The 22,121-nt window shown below is 32.2% G+C and overlaps 2 protein-coding genes across 4 annotated transcripts in view; one reads left to right on the forward strand and one right to left on the reverse strand.

The window, feature by feature from the left end:
- Positions 1-8,607, forward strand: part of LOC111711503 (bestrophin-4) — a 19,787-nt gene extending 11,180 nt beyond the window's left edge. The window contains exons 8-18 of one of the 3 annotated variants that reach the window (XM_023485880.1): positions 372-477; positions 1,278-1,382; positions 1,473-1,550; positions 2,520-2,553; positions 2,921-2,988; positions 3,608-3,688; positions 4,273-4,439; positions 5,652-5,705; positions 6,427-6,492; positions 7,451-7,622; positions 7,668-8,607. In XM_023485880.1, the coding sequence (XP_023341648.1) occupies positions 372-477; positions 1,278-1,382; positions 1,473-1,550; positions 2,520-2,553; positions 2,921-2,988; positions 3,608-3,688; positions 4,273-4,439; positions 5,652-5,705; positions 6,427-6,492; positions 7,451-7,622; positions 7,668-7,796 (1,060 nt within the window). In that variant the 3' untranslated portion in view covers positions 7,797-8,607. Of the gene's footprint in view, positions 1-371; positions 478-1,277; positions 1,383-1,472; positions 1,551-2,519; positions 2,554-2,892; positions 2,989-3,607; positions 3,689-4,272; positions 4,440-5,651; positions 5,706-6,426; positions 6,493-7,450 lie in introns of all 3 variants that reach the window. The other 2 variants (XM_023485878.1, XM_023485879.1) reach the window with 2 other exon arrangements.
- A 508-nt stretch (positions 8,608-9,115) lies between these two features.
- LOC111711505 (bestrophin-4) lies at positions 9,116-21,607 on the reverse strand. Its single transcript, XM_023485883.1, has 16 exons — positions 21,521-21,607; positions 20,025-20,119; positions 18,622-18,693; positions 18,182-18,265; positions 17,745-17,794; positions 17,076-17,190; positions 16,508-16,591; positions 16,183-16,216; positions 15,911-16,012; positions 14,555-14,659; positions 13,966-14,043; positions 12,007-12,102; positions 10,369-10,449; positions 10,088-10,242; positions 9,903-9,956; positions 9,116-9,585 (listed from the first exon to the last, which is right to left on the reverse strand). The coding sequence occupies exons 1-16, from the start codon at positions 21,578-21,580 to the stop codon at positions 9,249-9,251; spliced, it is 1,602 nt and encodes a 533-aa protein (XP_023341651.1). The 5' UTR covers positions 21,581-21,607; the 3' UTR covers positions 9,116-9,248.
- Positions 21,608-22,121: the final 514 nt, after the last annotated feature.

Raw genomic sequence — 22,121 nt, forward strand, 5'->3', positions numbered from 1 at the left:
ACTGATTTGAAGATATCCAGACTGATTTGAAGATATCCAGACTGATTTGAAGATATCCAGACTGATTTGAAGATATCCAGACTGATTTGAAGATATCCATACTGATTTGAAAACTTTATTATTTTTTTTTTCAAACTGGTTTGACTTTGAAGTGACGTAACACATTATCATTTTATTTTATTTAAACAACTCATTCATATTTTTTTGTAGCCCGAGATATGTACATTTTGGAACTGTAACACTTTTCTTTGTAGCATTAAGCTTTAAGAAATATTTACAAAATTCTCAGTGATTTTTGAATTACAGTGTGGAGGGATACTTGAAATTACGGCTGCAGTACTTCAAAAATTCAAATTTATTTGTTCTTGTAGAGAGTTCCAACGGTTAGATGAGAAGGTAGTTGCTAATAAATGGTTCCTTCCTCTGGTTTGGTGTGCCAAAATAATCGGAGAGGGAGTAGAAAATGGAAACCTTAATGTAAGTCCGGATTACAGTAAGTCATAAGTACAAAAATACTGGATCGATTTTGGAATCAAGCTTAAAGCCCTAATGACATAACTGCCAAAGACTGTTCAAAGAACTTCGCAAAAAAATCATGTCAAAAACGGTAAACAGTGAGCTCTTATAAGGGAAAAAAAATTTTAAAACTCACTAATGAACCGAATAATATCTTCCAAGTATATAGATATAGGATTTTTTGAGAACTGCACTTTTCTGAATATTTTCCTGACATTATTCACTCTCAAAAACAGTAGTCATTAAAACTCAAAAATGTTTTTTTCGCTTTATATTGAAAAAATGAATTTTTGTTCAAGAATATTGATAACAAAGATAAATATATATTCTGTAACCTCCATAGTTAGTCTTAATTTTATAGGCAGTTCGCAGGGGGAGGGGGGAGGGGAATTGTAGCAGTCAATCCCCCCCCCCCCCCCCCCAACCTGTTTAGGGTTATAGTTGTTCTGATTGACAGTACTCATCCAGTACTAGTTGACAATATTGAGATTTCGAAAAATATATAGAAATCGACCACAATCTCTGCAAATAAATCTTAAAAAATTACTCTAAAACACTGCACTCTCAGTTCAACTACCATACCTACCCGGTCATGCACTCCCTTTCATTACTTGTTAATTGCAAATACAGGGTGTCCCACGAAACATGACAGTATGCAGGACGACTTGAATGTCGTCTTGATTTTTGATACCCGTATAAAATCAGGGGAGTGACTTAAATACCGCCCTAGTTTGATCTATTTTATGTTTTGTTTTATATAGGCTCCGTCTGGTTCTACGGTTATGAACGAGGTTGGAAAGATTCGACAAGGTTTAACAACAATCCTTACTTATGATTGGATATCCATCCCTCTAGTTTATACTCAGGTAAGCATTTAAAAAAAATATAGTTCAACCTTTAGATATTTAGTTTAAAAGAGTTTTATGTCGTCATTAATGTGAAAGTTGAATGTTTAGGTTGTAACCTTGGCAGTTTATTTCTATTTTGCTGGAGCTTTGTTTGGCTCCCAGTGGGTTGCACCTACGAGAGATGAGGTTAAATATTCAGTTTTTTGCAATTTATTTAAGAAAATATATTTATAATGTAAACATTTAACATGATACATTCCCTTAATTTAGATAATTTTTTTAACACACTAATTTAATATGAAAAGATTCAAACTCAGTTCATCCAGTAAAAATGAATAGAATTGATCAATGAATAATGAGTAGGATTGGTCCATGAAAGATAAATAGAATTGATCAATGAACAATGAGTAGGATTGGTCCATGAAAGATGAATAGAATTGATCAATGAATAATGAGTAGGATTGGTCCATGAAAGATAATTGACCAATGAATAATGAGTAGGATTGGTCCATGAAAGATGAAAAGAAGTGATCAATGAATAATGAGTAGGATTGGTCCGTGAAAGATGAATAGAATTGATCAATGAACAATGAGTAGGATTGGTCCATGAAAGATGAAAAGAAGTGATCAATGAATAATGAGTAGGATTGGTCCATGCAAGATGAATAGAATTGATCAATGAACAATGAGTAGGATTGGTCCATGAAAGATGAATAGGATTGATCAATGAACAATGAGTAGGATTGGTCCATGAAAGATGAATATAATTGACCAATGAATAATGAGTAGGATTGGTCCATGAAAGATGAAAAGAAGTGATCAATGAATAATGAGTAGGATTGGTCCATGAAAGATGAATAGAATTGACCAATGAACAATTAATAGAATTGATCATAAATTAGTTATTAGGACTATCAGTGAATAATGAATAGGATTTTCTCGAAAGAAATTGATTCTTTGTCACAAACTTAAATTTTCTAATTACTTTCTTTTTGCAACCATATAATCTTGTAAACCTTAGATATTTCAAACTTAGCCTAATGACAGAATTCATAGTTTAAAATATCTAAGGTCTACAACATTAGGTTCCAAAGATATAGGGATTAGAAAATCAGGGTTTGTGGCAAAATCTCAATTCCTTTGCCAAAAAAATAGGATTTCGCGAAAATGCCAGCGGAAAAGCAAACAGGGAATATATATCATAATATGCACATCAATTATAGGTTCAAAAACACAATTATACACTTTGCATAAAATATGAATATTTAATGAGTAAACCAAACGCGAATTTGATATTATTGTAAGATCATTTTTTCCGTAAAATGGGATGAATTTCAATCTTTTTATATGCGTCAAATCCCAAGCAAAATGGATTAGAGTTAAAGAATAGAGGTTTGACGCACGGCTATGTTACAATGGAAGCGTACTTAATGAGAACGCTCATTTCAGAGCGACTATAAGATACAAAGGGTAAATTGCGCGAAGTGCGCGAAGAATCCCTAGTTCCTAGAATTGTTTATATTCCTAGGTTCATAACATGATCTATAAAACATCAGGACGAATTGATCTTTTCTATCCATTCTTCCTGACTTTGCAGTTTGCTTTCTTTGTTGGATGGTTAAAGGTAATTTCTATTAATAAGTTCAACCTTTTTATAAATATTTTACATTTTCATCTTTTTTTATTAATTTCCGTCACATTTTTACTCTAGGTTACCGAGAAACTAATGTTTACTCTAGGCTACGAAGAAACTAATGTTTACTCTAGGTTACTGAGAAACTAATGTTTACTCTAGGCTACGAAGAAACTAATGTTTACTCTAGGTTACCGAGAAACTAATGTTTACTCTAGGCTCCTGAGGAACTAATGTTTACTCTAGGTTACCGAGAAACTAATGTTTACTCTAGGTAACTGAGAAACTAATGTTTACTCTAGGTAACTGAGAAACTAATGTTTACTCTAGGCTACGAAGAAACTAATGTTTACTCTAGGTTACCTAGAAACTAATGTTTACTCTAGGCTCCTGAGGAACTAATGTTTACTCTAGGTTACCGAGAAACTAATGTTTACTCTAGGCTACGAAGAAACAAATGTTTACTCTAGGTTACTGAGAAACTAATGTTTACTCTAGGTTACTGAGGAACTAATGTTTACTCTAGGTTACTGAGAAACTAATGTTTACTCTAGGTAACTGAGAAACTAATGTTTACTCTAGGTTACTGAGGAACTAATGTTTACTCTAGGTTGCTGAGACCCTTATTAATCCCTTCGGAGAGGATGATGATGATTTTGAGCTGAACAGGCTTCTTGATCGACACTTGCATGTAAGTATCTACATGTATACAGTTTAATTTGGTATCTGAATGTACATTGTACAATAATGAGACGGTGGCATATAGTAAAACGATAATTTAGCAATATTTTAAGTATTTGAGTGTTAAAAGTAAAACCAGTTGCTTAAAAACCGACTGATCAAGAGTTAAATGGGTTTCTGCAAACTGTAAGATTGTAGGGTTTAATGTTGATTTACTTGAGTCCGACTGTCGTCTTTCAATATTACAAACCTTACTGCAAAGCATGTTTTTTTTTAAAATTCTGGGTTGTCTTTATTTTCTTTTCCCCAAAAATAAGATCCATATCCGTCAAGTTTTTACTTGAGATTTAATATTTTCTCGAGGTTCTACAATTTTTCTCGTTTTTTTTCTCCGGGTTGGATATTTTCTTTAGGCTGGATATTTTCTCTAGGTTGGATATTTTCTTTAGGCTGGATATTTTCTTTAGGTTAGATATTTTCTCTAGGTTGGATATTTTCTCAAGGTTGGTTATTTTCTCCAGGTTGGATATTTTCTCTAGGTTTGCTATGGTGATCTATGGCTGATTTCATTGTCAAAAATATCCTTTTCTCCAGGTTGGGTTTTTGATTGTTGATCCGTCGAAGGAGAAGCCTGAACTATTGAAGGATAGTTATTGGGATGAACAGATCCCGGCTGAGATTCCATACACCTTGGCTTCAGTAAAGGATAGGAATACAGAGTTTCAGGGCTCAGCTGAGATTACTCTCAACTATGATTTAAGGTAAAAAATGGAATTGAATCATGATTTTCTAATAAATATATCTTTGCAACCCAATATGGTTGACCTTAGATATTTCACGCTATGACTTCTGTCAGATAAACTATTCTAACTTTGTAATATCAAATTTCTACACCATCAGGTTGCAAAAATATAGAAATTATAGAATTTATAAAATTCTAGTTTGTGGCAAAGAACCAGTTCATTTGTTTTAATTTTTAAACCCACTTCTTCTTCTACGAGAAAGAATTGGTCTACTTTTACAACAAAAAAATTTTAAAAAGCAATTACTTTTGACAATCTGTCTGTCTACTGTTGATTTGAGCTTTGATACTATATATTAGTTATTTAACACAATGCAAAATTGAATCCTCGATATGTTAGCTCAACTCTAACATTATGCAAAAATGTTTCTCTTATTTTTAAAAAATTCTGCTTATCGTTTTCAAAATTCGTTTTGGTTAATATCTTTGAAAAGAGTAAATAACATTTTCGGATTCATTTGAGACATATAAAATGTTTCCACGATGCATAATTTGTGAGTTTGAGTGCAAAGTCGACGTTCAAAACGTACATTTTCAGAATCGGTTTTTTTAAAATCATTAAATAAGGTCGACAAAAAATATTGTAAAAATTCTAAAGTAAACTAATTATATATTAGGAACATATTTCTCAAAAGAAATTTGTCAAGAAATCAATGTTAGAATTAATTATTTCGTTTATCTTTATATTGAATTTGTTATTATCTATGAGTTTGTTCGGAGATTTCTACAAATTCTTCAAATGTCAATAAAAATTACAGAAAATCTGCAGAAAATCTTTGTAAATAAGATTACTTATTTTCGATGATAAGAGTTAATTCTAATAAGTTCACTGTAGAATTTTGTTTACATTTTTTGTCGTCGTTACTTAATAAATAAAAAAAACGATTCTCAAAACGTACCACTCAAATTCATGATTTTGAACATCGACTTTGCACTCAAACTCAGTAATATACGCCGGAGAAACGTTTTATACGTTTCAAATAAATCCTAAAAAATGTGTCCACAAAACTACATATCCAGTTCAACCACCATACAATGCCAATCTCTCCCTTTAAAAACAGAGCTAAAATCTATACCCATCAGTAGTTGTATATACTTTGATATACCAGATTGTAATCAAAGTAAATTGTTTCCATTTTATAATCATTTTATTTATTTTATTATATTTTAGAATGTATCTCACGGACAAGTTTTATCAGGATGTTGGGGGACCAACACAACTTAGGTAGTTTTTCTATAAATCATTTTTAAATTGAAAATGGAATGGATAGAGCACGTTCGATCAATTTTTTTACGGAAAATCACAATCACAAATAAGATTATATTAAATATTCCAATTTGAGGAAGTATTCGAGAAAAGAAATTTATAAACAATATACAGAGTCCGAATTTAATGAATTGGGTCGCGTCTCAAATCCACCAAAAACCGGCTTAAATCTTGAAACATTATATACAATTTTAAGTGGAACCAACCATATTTGAGCCGAGGCTCAAATTCTTTAAAATCGGCTGCTGAATATACAGAATATAGAAATATTAAAAAATAGAAAAAATAAGATGAACGCATGGGTCGAGGTACGTTTACTTACATTCTCTGAACAGAATATAAATATAAAAATACTGATTTAAAGTTCATAATTAGTATTTGGTTGCCATTTAACTAAACCCATGCATAGAATTCCTACCTAAACATTTAAGATTTCCGAACCACTATGAAAAGTTTCTCCTTGTCTTCTTATTTCTTTTTGTCATGATATGATTTTTTTATTTGTAGAGAAACCCATTCCTATAAAAGTGCCTCGAACATTTTTAATTGCAATTCAATTAAAAATTATAAACTCGTTTGTGATATTTCTGAAGTAAAAAGAATAACAAAGACGACATTCATTCCACAATTTTCTGTTTTTTACTTCATGTATTTTCTTTAATAAAAAGTTGTTTTTTAGGAGACGAGCCAAATCTCGCGAAACTATTTACGAGAGTGTTAGAAATCTCAGATTCCCGAAATCAAGGAAGAAAATATAAAGATTTTTATTTAACTAGAAATTCAAGGCTCTTTGCGCCCTTCTTTCTAGCCTTAGAGGGCGCTTCGCGCCCATCTTCTAAATTAATTGTAAACATGTTCTCTTTGTGTACATCGTAAAACTAAACAAAAATAATTCGCGGATTTTTACAAAAAATTTCGCGGATTTTCAAAATTTTAAAAAATTTAATGACGATCGAATTTTGATAGAGACAAATATTTGAAATTTTGATGATTCTTAAACCTTCCCTGGGCTCCCTAGATGTCCCACAAAAAATTTGGGACAGAACGGTTCAGCCGTTTTGACGTTTATTGGATACAAACAAACAAACAGACAAACAAACAGACAGACAAACAAGCCAAATTTATATATAGATGAGAAAATTCAGAATTATGAAAAATTGATTGGAAAAAATCATTTCCTTCTGATATAAAATAGCAACCATCCGTGATTATATTATTTTAGGTTAGGTTAGGTTCAGATAGTTAGATACTTAAGAAAGGAATTGAGTCTTTGCCACAAATCCCATTTTCTATCCCTATATCTCTACAACCATATAATGTACATCTTTGATATTTCAAACTTAGATTTTTTGATTCATTAGAATTTATAGTTTGAAAGATATTGAAAGATAAAGATATTATGGAATCGAATTTGTGGCAAAGACTCAATTCCTTTGCAGATGTTTGATGGTTTATTTCGCGTCAGACGTCCCCTTTGGAATTCAAATAATTTAAATTCTGTCTTTGGACCGTTATTCAGTTATAATTCGTTGATTGTCAACATCTTTTAACGGATTTTAAATTAAAATTTTGAAGAAAATAAAGCAGTGAACCTAGGAAAGTAATTTTATGATTAAAATAATCCGATTTACGTAGGAGACATCTTCAAATCAAAATTTTTTTGCCGTGATAATTTCTCTTCTTTATATACTCTGTGTGTCCAGGAGATTATCTCAGATCTCTCATTTGTTTGCCAGGAAGAAGAGGCCCCAGAGATTTCAACGCTTCAGATCCAGAAAGAATTTTATGACAGCACAGCCAGAGCATTTCCCGTCCGCCGTGCTGGGTCAGGTTGACCCAAGGAGACGTGACTCCCTTGACCCCACCCTTCTCCTGGTTGACCCAAGGAGACGTAACTCTCTTGACCCCACCCTTCTCCTGGTTGACCCAAGGAGACGTGACTCTCTTGACCCCACTCTTCTCCTGGTTGACCCAAGGAGACGTGACTCTCTTGACCCCACCCTTCTCCTGGCCGACATGGAGTTTTTAGAGAACTATAATATTGTTTAGTTTCATTTTGATCAAAACCTGAAAAGGGGTTGTTCAATTGTTATACAAGGAATTTTAACAATCTCAGTCTCCGATACTATGCAAGATATAGAAAAGAAAACTCTGAAAAAAGAGATTTCAGACTTAAGTTATGACTTTAAAAGTCTAATGAACATGAGACACAGCACTTTTGAGTTTGTGCAAAACTCAATTCCTTTGGTATTAATTGTTGGTATAAGTATGTCATGTTTAATGCGCATGATTGCATTGCCTCCCCTTTTTCCTTCTCGGCCCTATCAACGTAACTTCAAAAAACCATCATTTAATGATTCACATCGGTGCCATTTAAACTTTTATCTAAGTATTATGATGGGGGGCAAAACAGTATGATTAATAATTCGAGACTTTTCTTGAAGATGTCTTATTCAGCTCTGAAAAGCATAAAATACATAAATGTTGGAGAGGCTTATATAAAGAACAGCAACAAAAATCTAAGATTATTTCCAAAAAAAGTGACTTGAAAACCTTGTCATCTAGAAAATATAAAATTTTACTTCAATATTAGTACTTTTGGAAATCCGCAAATGAAAACAGGAAAATCTGCAAAATACTTTTTTTATTTTAAAATGTCCGAAAAGATTTCATCAAAAACAGCTTCAAAAAGCTAAGATTAACCTTGTCATTACTTATTGAAATGTTAGTACTTTTGAATAGAGGTACTCAACACTCATTCTGTTGTTGACAATAACTTTAATGAATTACTTAGATTATAATATATAACTTTGTTTGTTTAGATTTACAACATGCATATTGAATAACTAAACTTAATAATACGTTTATTAAAAACTGGGTACTATGTAAATCATATTTGAAGAAAAATTAAGTATTCTTTATATATATTTCTAACGTCGAACTGAAAAAAAGTTGTAATTGGTAAACTTAAAGTAAAATATATGGTTTTATATTATGTAATACATTGATAACATAACATAAATTAATATTAATTGGATAGAGCATATTTTTCTAACATTTTGATGCAAATATTTATTTTCTGTTTCAAATAAAAAGTTAAATTTTCGGCCTTTTGAGACAAAAAACTTCACAGACTTTTATTGCGCTAAAAGTAGAAAAAAAAATTGAATTAAAGATAGAATTTCTTTGCTCTTTAAAAATGGCACAACTTAAAGGGACTGTAGACGTGATTGCAATTGACCCCCCCCCCTTTCAGAAAAGATTGGCACTGTCCGATTCACAATGGTAAACTATAAACCTCTATCTGAGCAACAATCTATCTAAAACTTGGTGAATTCTAACAATTTTTCTTTATTTTATACAAAAAAATAGGAATAATACCTTTGTACTTGATCAAACCAAAGGTTTAAAGGGTACTGGTGCAAATCAGACATGCCACTCTATAAACGTATGTTCACTTGAAATTAAGTCTACTGTCCCTTTTATAACAAAATATTCTTTTTATACAATGCTGTACGTTTCTCTCATTTCTATATCGGAGAGATTGAACCCTGAATCCTTGGACGGGACGGATATCAGCTCAGGGAGCTCAGGACGGTGTCGATTCTGCGCCGGGAGAGAAGGAGAAGAATTAAGAGCAGGAAGAGCAGGACGGAGAACAAGAGCAGGAAGAACTTGAAGGCGTCCTGGATCTGAGCTACGGGAGCTCTTCCTGGAGCTGGGTCTTTCCTTTTTCTTCCAGAGTAGGTTGGATAGGTTGGAGAGTTTACGGGGTTTGCTGGTGAAGTTTCTAGATCGTATACTCTCATAGATCGTTTCATTGGAGTTAACCCGCTTTCTAAACATTAAATAACCTCAGATATGATTCATCTTCAAGAGAGATCAGAATGAAGAGATTGGGTTTTTTCATAAATTGTATTTCACTTCCAATTTAAAAAAAAATTCTTTACTCTTCTTAATTGTTTTCTCATTAAAGTGTTAACAAATAATTCCGACCCTTCCCCTCTGGTGTCTCATTCCATTCAAATCAAACAAAAAATGTCGTTGTTTCGAAAAAGAACAAAAGGAGTTGATTAGGATGATATATAAGTTTCTACCTGAGGGGATTAGTAACAAAAAAGATTAGATTAGAACTATATATATATAAGTTTCTACCTGAGAGGATTAGGAACAGAAAGATCGGAGTACAATCTTTCACTCTGATCAACACTGAAAAAGTTTTTTGATCATATTAGTTAAAATATCCAGAGATAATGAAAGAAAAATCAATCAAAAAAGGCAAACAATAAAAAGAAAGAATTTTTTTGTGATTTAAAATACGATTAAAAATAAATACAAACTTGAGAGTAATCTCAGCTGAACCCTGAAACTCTACATCTCTCTCCCCTATTGAACCAACAGTGTAGAGCATCTCATTCGGGATTGTATCGTCCCAATATTTATCTTTGAGTAGATCCGGCTTTTCTGCAGTCGGATCACAGATCAGAAAACCAACCTTTACAGGGACTTGTCACATATTTGATATGCACGTTTGAAATTTAAATACATAAAAATAAAAAGTTGATTTTATTGCATAATCATAATTAAACAGTTTGTAAAATTAAATATATTTTAACCGTACCTGTAGATGTCTGTCAATAAGTCGGTTCAGTTCAAAATCATCATCATCTTCTCCGAAGGGGTTGATGAGGGTTTCTGCAACCTAGAGCAAGTACAAGGATTAATCATGATCTCAGCAGCTTGGAGTAAACAAAAGGATAAATCATGATCTCAGCAACCTGGAGTAAACACAAGGATTAATCATGATCTCAGTAACCTGGAGTAAACACAATGATTGAGCACGATCTGAGCAACCTAGAGTAAACACAATGATTGAGCACGATCTGAGTAACCTGGAGTAAACACAATGATTGAGCACGATCTGAGTAACCTGGAGTAAACACAATGATTGAGCACGATCTGAGTAACCTGGAGTAAACACAATGATTGAGCACGATCTTAGCAACCTAGAGTAAACACAATGATTAATCATGATCTCAGCAACCTGGAGTAACACAAGAATTGATCAACATGATCACTGCGCCTTGGAGTAAACACAAGGATTGATGAAGATTTTAGCAACCCGGAGAAAAACTAAGATAAACCAAGATCTCAGTAACCTGGAGTAAACAAAAGGATAGATCCTGATCTCAGTAACCTGGAGTAAGCACAAAGATTGATCTTGATCTCAGCAGCCTGGAGTAAACACTACAATTGATCTTTATATCAGTAACCTAGAGTAAACAAAAGGATAGATCTTGATCTCAGTAACCTGGAGTAAACACAAGGATTGATCTTGATCTCAGTAACCTGGAGTAAACACTAGGATTGATCAAGAACTCAGCATCATGGAGTAAACAAAAGGATTGATCTTGATCTCAGTAACCTGGAGTAAACACAAGGATTGATCTTGATCTCAGTAACCTGGAGTAAACACTAGGATTGATCTTGATCTCAGCAGCCTAGAGTAAACACCAGGATTGTTCAAGATCTCAGCAACTTAGAGTAAACACAAGGATTAATTATGATTTCAGTCACCTTGAGTAAACTGCACAAGGATTGATCATGACCTAAGCAACCTGGAGTAAACACAAGGATTAATCAAAGATTTCAGCAACCTGGAGTAAACACAAGAATTGATCAAGATGATCACAGCAACTTGGAATTAACAAAAGGATTTATCAAGATCTCAGTAACCTGAAGTAAGCACAAGGGTAAATCAAGATTTCATAAACCTAGGATAAACGTAAGGATTGTTCAAGATCTCAGTAACCTGGAGTAAACACCAGGATTGATCAAGATCTCAGAAACCTGGAGTAAACACAAGGATTGTTCAAGATCTCAGTAACCTAGAGTAAACACAGGGATTGTTCAAGATCTCAGTAACCTGGAGTAAACACCAGGATTGATCAAGATCTCAGCAACCTGGAGTAAACAACAGGATTGATCAAGATCTCAGAAACCTGGAGTAAAAACCAGGATTGATCAATATATCAGTAACCTGGAGTAAACACAAGGATTGATCAAAATCTCAGAAACCTGGAGTAAAAACCAGAATTGATCAAGATCTCAGGCTTTGTCAGAAATGGGTAAGTTTGTGTTTTCAAATGAATACCTGAAAAGGTAAAGGTAATGTAAAGGTAGAAAGAAAGGTTTCTACGTGAAGATCCTTGCATAATTAAAAATACAAAAGAAAGGTATAAACATCAAATTCCTTTACCTTCAACCATCCTATGAAGAAGGCGAACTGAAGACTCAGGAAGAATGGATAGAATAAATCCAAGCGTCCAGACGTTTTGTAAATCATAGTGCTGGCCTAAAATAATTTTAACTTTTTAATAATCTTCATCGAAAATTATTTCGTTCACGCTGAATTATCATACAGGGAGTCAAATAAAATAAAAGTAATAATTGGGCGTGTTCGTAAAAGGGTGTTCCAAGAAACATGGGAATTGAGTGACGATTAGAGATCGTATTTTTAGAAGTGATACCTCCTGAGTAAGATGTAGGATATTCGTCTGCTATAGTTTGTACATGAGGTTAACCTAAGACTTTGTTTTAATAAAGCTTAAGTTTACGTAGGTTGGGCTTAATTACTTATAAAATCTCTGGTCAGAGGAACACAATAGTAATATAGGACGCATTTTCCGTACTTGTTCATCCTATTTAAGTAAATATATCTATGCTCTATTTACAGTACTTATTTAACCTATGTAAGTTCATATATATATATATTCTCTATTTCTTTATTTACTACGTACTTGTCCTATCTATATCAGTTATATATATGCTCTATTTACTGTACTTGTCCAATCTATGTAAGTTCATATATTTATGCTCTTTTACTGTAACTGTACTTGTCCAATCCATATCAGTTATATGCTCTATTTATCGTACTTGTCCAATCTATGTAAGTGCATATATCTATGCTCTATTTACTGTACTATATCTATGTTAGTTCATATATCTTTTCTATATTTTCTGTACTTTTCCAATCTTTGTAAGTTCATATATCAATGCTCTATTAAGTGTGCTTGTTCATTCTATGTAAGTTTAAATAGCTATGCTCTATTTACTGTACATGTACAATCTATGTAAGTGCATATATATATGCTCTATTTACTGAACTTGTCCAATCTATGTAAGTACATATATTTATGCTCTACTTACTGAACTTGTCCAATCTATATCAGTTATATATATGTTCTATTTACTGTACTTGTACAATCTATATCAGTTATATATACGCTCTATTTACTGTACTTGTCCAATCTATGTAAGTTCAAATATATATGCTCTATTTATTGTACTATTTCTGTGTAAGTTCAAATTTGTACGTTCTATTTACTGTTCTTGTCCAACTTATGTAAGTTCATATATATGTGCTCTATTTACTGTACTATATTCCATTCTATGTAAGTTTATATATCTATGCTCTATTTACTGTACTATATATATGTAAGTTCATATATATATGCTCCATTCACTGTACTTTTCAAATCTATGTTAGTTCATATATCTATGCTCTATTTACTGCACTTGTCCAATCTATGTACGTTCATATATAAATGCTCCATTTACTGTACTTTTCAAATCTATGTAAGTTCATATATCTATGCTCTATTTACTGTACTTTTCAAATCTATGTAAGTTCATATATCTATGCTCTATTTACTGTACTTGTCCAATCTATGTAAGTTCATATATCTATGCTCTATTAACTGTACTTGTCCAATCTATGTAAGTGCATATATCTATGCTCTATTTACTGTACTATATCTATGTAAGTTCATAGATCTATGCTCTATTAACTGTACTTGTCCAATCTATGTAAGTTCATATATCTATGCTCTATTTACTGCACTTGTCCAATCTGTGTAAGTTCATGTATCTATGCTCTATTTACTGCACTTGTCTAATCTGTGTAAGTTCATATATCTATGCTCTATTTACTGTATTTGTCCAATCTATGTAAGTTTAAATATCTATGCTCTATTTACTTTACTATATCTATGTTAGTTCATATATCTATTCTCTATTTACTGTACTTTTCCAATCTTTGTAAGATCATATATCAATGCTCTAATAAGTGTGCTTGTTCATTCTATGTAAGTTTAAATAGCTATGCTCTATTTACTGTACATGTACAATCTATGTAAGTTGATATATCTGCTCAAACCTCATCAGTCGCAGGTGAAACCCATTGAGATCCGAAGAGGGCCCCGATAAAGTAAAAGTAGACCGCCAGTGTTACAACCTGAATTTTAACTATGATTATTAACAACGATCTTTTTTTTAATAATTCATAATTCTTGGAAAATAGATGATTTTAAGGATTTTTAAATTCACAGAAAAGCTCATTGAGCTGAATCATTTTTTGTCCGAATTAAAGAATGAAAACAGAATATTTCTTCAAAATATAAGATTTAAAATTCTCATTAAACGTTACAATGAAACATTAAAATTTTAATAAAAGAGTTTCTTACGAATAAAAGAGGGTTTTCCACCATTTCAAAGTATATATTTGTGAAAAGTGTACATAATACCTGAGTGTACACTAGGGGTACAGATATCCAATCATATGTCAGAATTATAGTACAGTGTACAGTGTACATAATACCTAAGTGTACATCAGAAGTACAGATATCCAAATAAATGTCTGAATTGTAGTACAGTGTACAGTGTACATAATACCCGAGTGTACACCAGGGGTAAAGATATCCAATCATATGTCAGAATTAAAGTACAGTGTACAGTGTAAATAATACCTGAGTGTACACCAGGGGTACAGATATCCAATCATATGTCAGAATTGTAGTTAGTTTTTGGCGGATTTTCCCAATCTCGTCCATCACTGTTGCACCATTAGGAGCCTAGAATACAATATTTAGTATTTTTATTGATCATTAAATAGAGAATCTAAGAAACCCCTTGCCTCCCAAATATTTTAAACCCCCTGATTTTTTTTTCCAACTTTGTTCTCTCCGACAAAGTTTTGAGCTAAAACTAATAAAATGAATTAAAGTTTAGGAACCAGTTAGAAGTCGGTCAATCGAGTATAATTCCTGAGAACTTAAAGAAACTGATTATTCGCCTAACATACTAATTTTCTCATCCTTAAATCTTTGATACCAGATGGTGTCAACCTTTAATATAAAAAACTTTGATCTTGCAGAGTTCATAATTTGAAATCAACATCAAGTTGGAAAGAAAGAAGGATTGGGAAATTAAAGTTTGATACGAAAATTTAGTTCTGTTTAACCCTATTCCTGCTGGGGGGGGGGGTCAATTTGACCCCCCCTGTAGTTTTTTTACATAACTCAAAAAGTATTGGTCTGAGGCTGTTGAAATTTTCTGACTTTTCTTACATACCCAAAGCCCTCCCTTTAGGCCTAAAACCGGGCTTTATTACTAAGTGCCTGAGTCCTCAGGCACACTGCCTGAATGACTGCTTTTGCCTGTAACAAACTAAATCTTTGTTTTGACCCACTTTCACTTATCAGATTTTGATAAAATTTAGCTTTTTGGAAAGCCTATGACATAAGGAAACGGATTGCACAAGTTTTGCGAAAAAAAAATTGCAAATTTTTTGCAAACAACCTGTCAAAGGAAATTTGCACATTTTTAGTTTTTCTTGATTAAAAATCAGGTTATTTAAAATTTTTCAAAAACTTTTGCATATTTGAAATGGCATGGTCAAGGGCTTTTCAAAAATGTATAATTTGTCATTTTTTGGACAAATTTTTTTTGCAAACATTCTCACTATAAAACTGGATTTTGCGATAAAAATTCAATTTTCGCAAATTTGCAAATTTTTTTGCAGATTCTAAAAGTAGAGCACAAGAGCTTTCTAATGATGTATCATTTGTCATATTTGGACATAAAAATTGACCCCCCCCCAGCGTATCCTGGTTTTCAAGTACCCCAGCATGGATAGGGTTAATCTTATATTAAATCATATTATATAGAACAATTATATACAATGAGACCCATATAACAACATTAAATAAATATAGGATTGCTTAAACATCGTCTTCCTATTCCACAGTTGTATTGGGTCCCACTGTATAACAATTAAACTTTTCATTATTGATGCTTCTTTGTTAAGGGATTAATAAATTTACTTCAATATTTCCATTTTCTACTCCCTCTCCGATCATCTTAGCACACCAAACCAGAGGAAGGAACCATTTGTTGGCAACTACCTTCTCATCCAGTTTCTGGAACTACCGAGGTGTTATCATAAAGCTTAGATATCTAAATACTCATGAGAAATACTTTTTTTGAGAAAATATTTTAGTTTCTGTAAGTCAACCTTAGACCAAAATCGAGCAGACGTACGGTTGGATTTCATGGTTTTACTCAATAGTATCCGACCTTAACTGGGCTGGGCCGCCTTTGTCAGGCACTGATCAAGAATATGGTAGAGCCTAAGTGACATCACTAAGTTAATTTACCAAAATAAGAACAGGAAAAAGAGTTTTTGTCAACAACTCTGTTTTTAAAATCCTTATATCTTTGCAACCCGATGCATTGCAGACCTTGAATATTTCAAATTTTGAAATATATCAATAGTCTAAGCTTGAAGTATCGAAGGTTTGCACCATCAGGTTGCAAAGTTGATGATATAAATTGAGTTTGTGGCAAAAACTCAGTACCAAAGATGTTAATGATTGCACCTCGTATTATTTTTTTCTCATCAAAATGAAGATTATAATTACTTGAATTCATCAGGACGCATTATTCCTGCATGAACCAGATGCTCTAGGGTTGGGAACCTTTTCTTCAGGCGAAAACTCACAGTCCTGGGTAATAAAGGGTGTACACTGTAAAAATCAGATTTGGCAGATTGTGATTAAAATCAAAATTAAAATTTTTAAAGCAAATTTTATTTAATACGCAAACTTATTTGCATTAACCATCCTTCCCTATGTTTTTTTAATGAAATTTCCAAAAACTTTCAGAAATCAGAATAATATAAATGATCCTCTTTTTTTATACTCAAGAGACTATATGTAAATTATGCCGGTGTTTAAAACTTATCTGATACCGGAGTATAATACAGTATGCTAGAGTAACATATCAGATACCTGAGTATAATACAGTATGCTAGAGTAACATATCTGATACCTGAGTGCAATACAGTATGCTAGAGTAACATATCAGATACCTGAGTATAATACAGTATGCTAGAGTAACATATCTGGTACCTGAGTGCAACAGTATGCTAGAGTAATATATCTTAATACCTGAATGCAATACAGCATGCTAGAGTAACATATCTGGTACCTGAGTGCAATACAGTATGCTAGAGTAACATATCTGATAAGATTTCTTCTTATCATTCGACCCTTGTCATCATTTTCAACCTTGAATGCTCCCACCAGCATAATAGCAAAAGAATCTATAAAGATCAAAATCATTATTTTCGTTTTAGCATTATAATAAGTTTTGCGGTTGAATGTTTAGCGAAAACCTGGAAAACTTGTCTTTTAGATGTTTTGTTTAAAGGCATTTTCAAAATCCGAATGGATCATTTTTTACCTAAAGTATTGCTTAAAGGGACTGTCAACGTAATTTTCGGAGTAAACATGCACCATTTACGATAAAATTAAAGATATTCATTTTTTTTATCTAAAAATTTATAATTTTGTGGTTTCTCTAGAAAAACTACTTGTGGATTTCCTGCTACAGAAAGAATGGCTAGGATCTTGTCAGAATTAAACACTTTTCAAGCTTGAAAAACGACTATATCTTCCACATTGATCGGATAGATGATAAAAGGGTTATGGAGTTTCACTTGAAAGGACATCGACAGTGACATTTTCTTTTGCCTCGCAAAATTATTTTCATTTCGTAGTTCTTTCAAAAATATATTTTATGGATTATCTGGTATTTTTTCTCAGAAAGGAAATTATTAAAATCTTTTTAAATGAAAGATTTCGTGAATTTGTATACCTGGCCAGGGAAGCGTATTGTACTGCAACCACCATCGTTTTAAAACCAAACTAAAATATTATTTTTAAAGGCCTTTCGAAATTATTTGTGCTTAGAGGCGCCCGCCGCTAGTTAAAAAAGTGTAAAAACACATGACCGCATGATATCAATATATACAATAATCAAAAATATAAAATAATTAGCAACAATCGACAGCTTTTCAAGATGTTTTTGTGAGTGTTATATTTTTCCAGTTATGGAATATTTTAGAATTATCTTTATTAATTTACAAAAGTTTTTATATATTTCATGCTATTTATTAAAATGAATATTGACAAAATTATTTAAATAATTTTCCTGCATTATATTACATTTGAAAAATAGGACAATAGGAGAAGAAAGAAAATAAAAATGTTTTTAAAATTGTGATAATCAAAAAAATTTATTTTTATTTTTACCTGACATAGAATCCTAGAACGAATGTGAGAGGGATTGTCTTCAGACTGTGGTTTACATACATACGGAAGGACTCAAACAATTCTCTAAAAGGTGGAATCAGACTTTAGAGACGTTTTACGGGATTTCTTGTCAATTCTCTTACAGTTTTAGGCTGTCATTATAGTTTAATCTTTAGCTGGTAACCCTGTACGTATTTAAATATGAGCTGCAACTGCAATTTAAAACTAGTTCTTTTTTAATCATGAATTACACTTCGAATATATTTTTTTACACCTCGAAATCAAATACATATTTATTATAAAATCATGCAGAGGTCAGAACTTGTGTGAATCTAGGGATCAAACATTGATCTCCATTTAATGCAGACCTAAGGATTAATATGATTCCTCCTCCATATATCGTTAAGGGATTATACCCCGCAGGGAGAACTTTAATTTACCTGCGGCTTCTCCACCGTTCGCAGCTGGGCAGGGTTTGGTCACAATCTTCACTGTAACGGATAAGAACAGTTCTATACAAATATTCTATTCATATACAAACATTTTTTAAACATTTTTCACGAAAAAACTATGTTTTTGAATTCAGAACAAATAATCTATATATAAATTTGGCTTGTTTGTCTGTCTGTTTGTTTGTCTGTTTGTTTGTTTGTATCCAATAAACGTCAAAACGGCTGAACCGATCGGGCCCAAATTTTTTGTGGGACATCTAGGGAGCCCAGGGAAGGTTTATGAATCATCAAAATTTCAAATATTTGTCTCTATCAAAATTCGATCGTCATTAAATTTTTTAAAATTTTGAAAATCCGCGAAATTTTTTGTAAAAATCCGCGAATTATTTTTGTTTAGTTTTACGATGTACACAAAGAGAACATGTTTACAATTAATTTAGAAGATGGGCGCGAAGCGCCCTCTAAGGCTAGAAAGAAGGGCGCGAAGCGCCTTGAATTTCTAGTTTTATTAAATTCTATAGAAAATTGTTAAAGGAAAAGACAGGATTGGGAATTGTTTTTTTTTATTTATGGAAATTTGACTTTTAAAGAAACTGTAAGCATAATTTCAAGTGACCCACCATGCAAAAATTATAAAACCTGATTTACAACAGTCTGCAATTTACCCTTGAAGTGGAATATAACGTCATTTTTCTGACTCTTCTTTGTTGCTCAAAAGCTAGAAATACGAAAGTCACTTTTGCAGAGAATCCAAAAATGAAAATGAAAAAAAAACAAATCCATACTTGATCAGACAATCAAGGCTTTATGGGTATAATTGTAAATCGTGTATTTCCATCTATGCATGTAGGGTTACTTAGCATTACAGTCCCTTAAAGAGACTTCACACGTGTTCGCGATGCTTTAAATATGTTTTAAAATTGTATTCTCTCACTTCTACATTGTACAAAGTGTTTACTCGACGAAGGAAGCTAATTAAAACAATTTTACCAATCTTATGTCGGCTAGTCAAAATGTTACACAGAATAATAAAAACAACCTATTAGAAATTTTTTTTAAAATTTTTATGTTCTTTGTAGCCTCTGAAAATAAAAAAATAAACATTTAATGTTGAAAAACCATGCCAATATACATACTACACAGTGAACTAGATACAAGGAGAAAGTCAAAATTATGCGACATTATTGGTGCAACTTTGAAACCTCGTAGCTCCTCTAGTTTTGATTTTTCCAACAAGTATAATTTGGTTAGATTTTTTTAAAATTTTTTAAAATTCAAAAGCTTTTTTGTTCTTCTCAAAAGCTCTTGAATAAGTTAAGATGATTAAAAACGTAGAAGATTTCAATCTTGTATGCAATTATACTTAATTGTAAAATAGTGAATATGAATCCCTGTATGTGAGGTTGATGATCATGTACATGACGGTGTAGGCCAGCAGTTCCTTGAACACAAGCTTGTACACAGATCCACGCCATCGGAGCAAGATCTAGGAAACAGTTTAGAGATTAGGGGGCCGGTTAGGAACTACCCTAACAGTAATTCTTAATTTAATTCTTTTTTATGCTTTAGTATAAAATAACGTATTTACTAGTTTTGAAAATCTTAATCTTAATAAATCAAAGCTAAAAGGCTAAGATTTTTTGTAGGGCCTCGCATGTCTCCAGGGAAGGTATGTATGGTTGGTTGAAACAGGCTTTTTAGAAAATCCGCAAATTACAATTTACGAAAGGTAAGACTATTACTTGAAAGAGAGGCCTGTAGAGTAGATCTAGTATATATGTATATTCTGAGATCTGAGCTTGGAACTTTTGAATGGTGGATATCGGGATTAATGCTTGATCCACTCTTTTTCTTAATCTCCAGATTAAATAATGCTTGTTCTGCTCTTGTTTTTAATCTCCAGATTAATCAACTGTCGGGATTAAGGACATCCCATTCTAAAGTTCTCAGCTGTGAATACCGGAAGGGTGGATTGGTTTGTTCTCTCACGGTATATTTTTACTAGAATTCATTCCAATATATTTTATATTTTTACCAGAATTCATTCCAATGTATTCTATATTTTTACTAGAATTCATTTCAATATATTCTATATTTTTTAACTAGAATTCATTTCAATATATTTTATATTTTTAACTAGAATTCATTACAATATATTCTATATTTTTGATAGAATTCATTCTAATATATTATTTATTTTTTATAAGGATTCATTCCAATGTATTCTATTTACATATCTTTATTGTACTAATGTTTTATTAATATCTGTTATAATTATTACTGCAGAAAAATATATGATTTAATATTATTTGATCCTCCCCCTCCCCTCAAATACATTATAGTGAACAGGATCGATGACCTATTCTGGCTGAGGGGGGGGGGCCTCCCCTGACGTTTTTTGGAGATAACTTAAAAAGTATTGGTCTGAGGCTGTTCAAATTTTTTGACTTTTCTAATTAAGGCACAAAGCGGGGCTTTTATACAAACTGACTATTAGTCCTCAGGCATACTGCCTGAATGCATTATTTTACCATTACCCGACTAAATCTTTGTCGTCATTGGATTTTAACTTTTTATAGCTTTTTGGGAAAGCCTTGAACAAAAGGAAGCAGATTGCACAATTTTTGCCCAAGGGCTTTCCAAAAGTGTATCAAATGTTATAGATTTGTATCACAATGAGGAAATAGCCCTCCAGACTATTTTGGGTAAAAAAGACGTCAGCGGGAATAGGGTTAAAATACTTGGAGTCGTCCAAAAAAAAAGTTATGAAAGAAAAACTTAAGATTAGAGAATATTTATGGAGATTGGTGGGTCTAATAATAATAATAATCATAATAATTAACAATAATAAAAATAATAATAATAATAATAATAATAACTTAACTACCTTAGAAAAGCATCCGAATGCGCTTGCGTTCGCCACATCACCAGTATAAGATACTGTCATTTTATAAACATTATTCCCTGAAATAATTATAAAAATTTTACAAGCTCAATTTTTTATTTGAAGCTGGTCAATTAATTAGTTTGAACTGCTCCTTTTTTATTTGAAGCTGGTCAATTAATTAGTTTGAACTGCTCCTTTTTTATTTGAAGCTGCTAAATTTTTATTTAAAGGTGCTAAACATTTATTTAAAGCTGCTCATTTTTTATTGGAAGCTGCAAATTTTTATTTGGAACAGCTTACTTTTTATTTAAAGCTGCAAAATTTTTATTTGAAGCTGCTAAATTTTTATTTTAAGCTGCAAATTTTTTTATTTGAAGCTGCTCACTCTTTATTTGCATAACATTTTATAAAATCAAGATACACAGTTTTTCCCTTGTCTGCAGCAAAGGGCGAGTACAAGGGTTCAAGGGAGCAGTTCCCCATCCAAATTCTCACAACTGAAAGAGGGGTTTAAATCTAAGGAATTGAGTCTTTGCCATAAGTCTGATTTTCTAATCATATATCTTTGCAGCTGAATATCGTAGGTATTTAAAAAATTCTG

Source organism: Eurytemora carolleeae, unplaced genomic scaffold (genome assembly GCF_000591075.1).
Source record: "Eurytemora carolleeae unplaced genomic scaffold, Eaff_2.0 scaffold1177, whole genome shotgun sequence".
NCBI lineage: Eukaryota > Metazoa > Arthropoda > Copepoda > Calanoida > Temoridae > Eurytemora > Eurytemora carolleeae.

Coding starts and splice junctions, on each gene's coding strand:
- LOC111711505 (XM_023485883.1), bottom strand. CDS start 21,580: ATGACAGTATCTTATACTGGTGATGTGGCGAACGCAAGCGCATTCGGA. Junction 17,191..17,744: donor CAATACGCTTCCCTGGCCAG/GTATACAAATTC, acceptor TGATCTTTATAG/ATTCTTTTGCTATTATGCTG. Junction 14,660..15,910: donor TAGAAAATGGAAATATTGAA/GTAAATTTATTA, acceptor ATTGTATTCTAG/GCTCCTAATGGTGCAACAGT.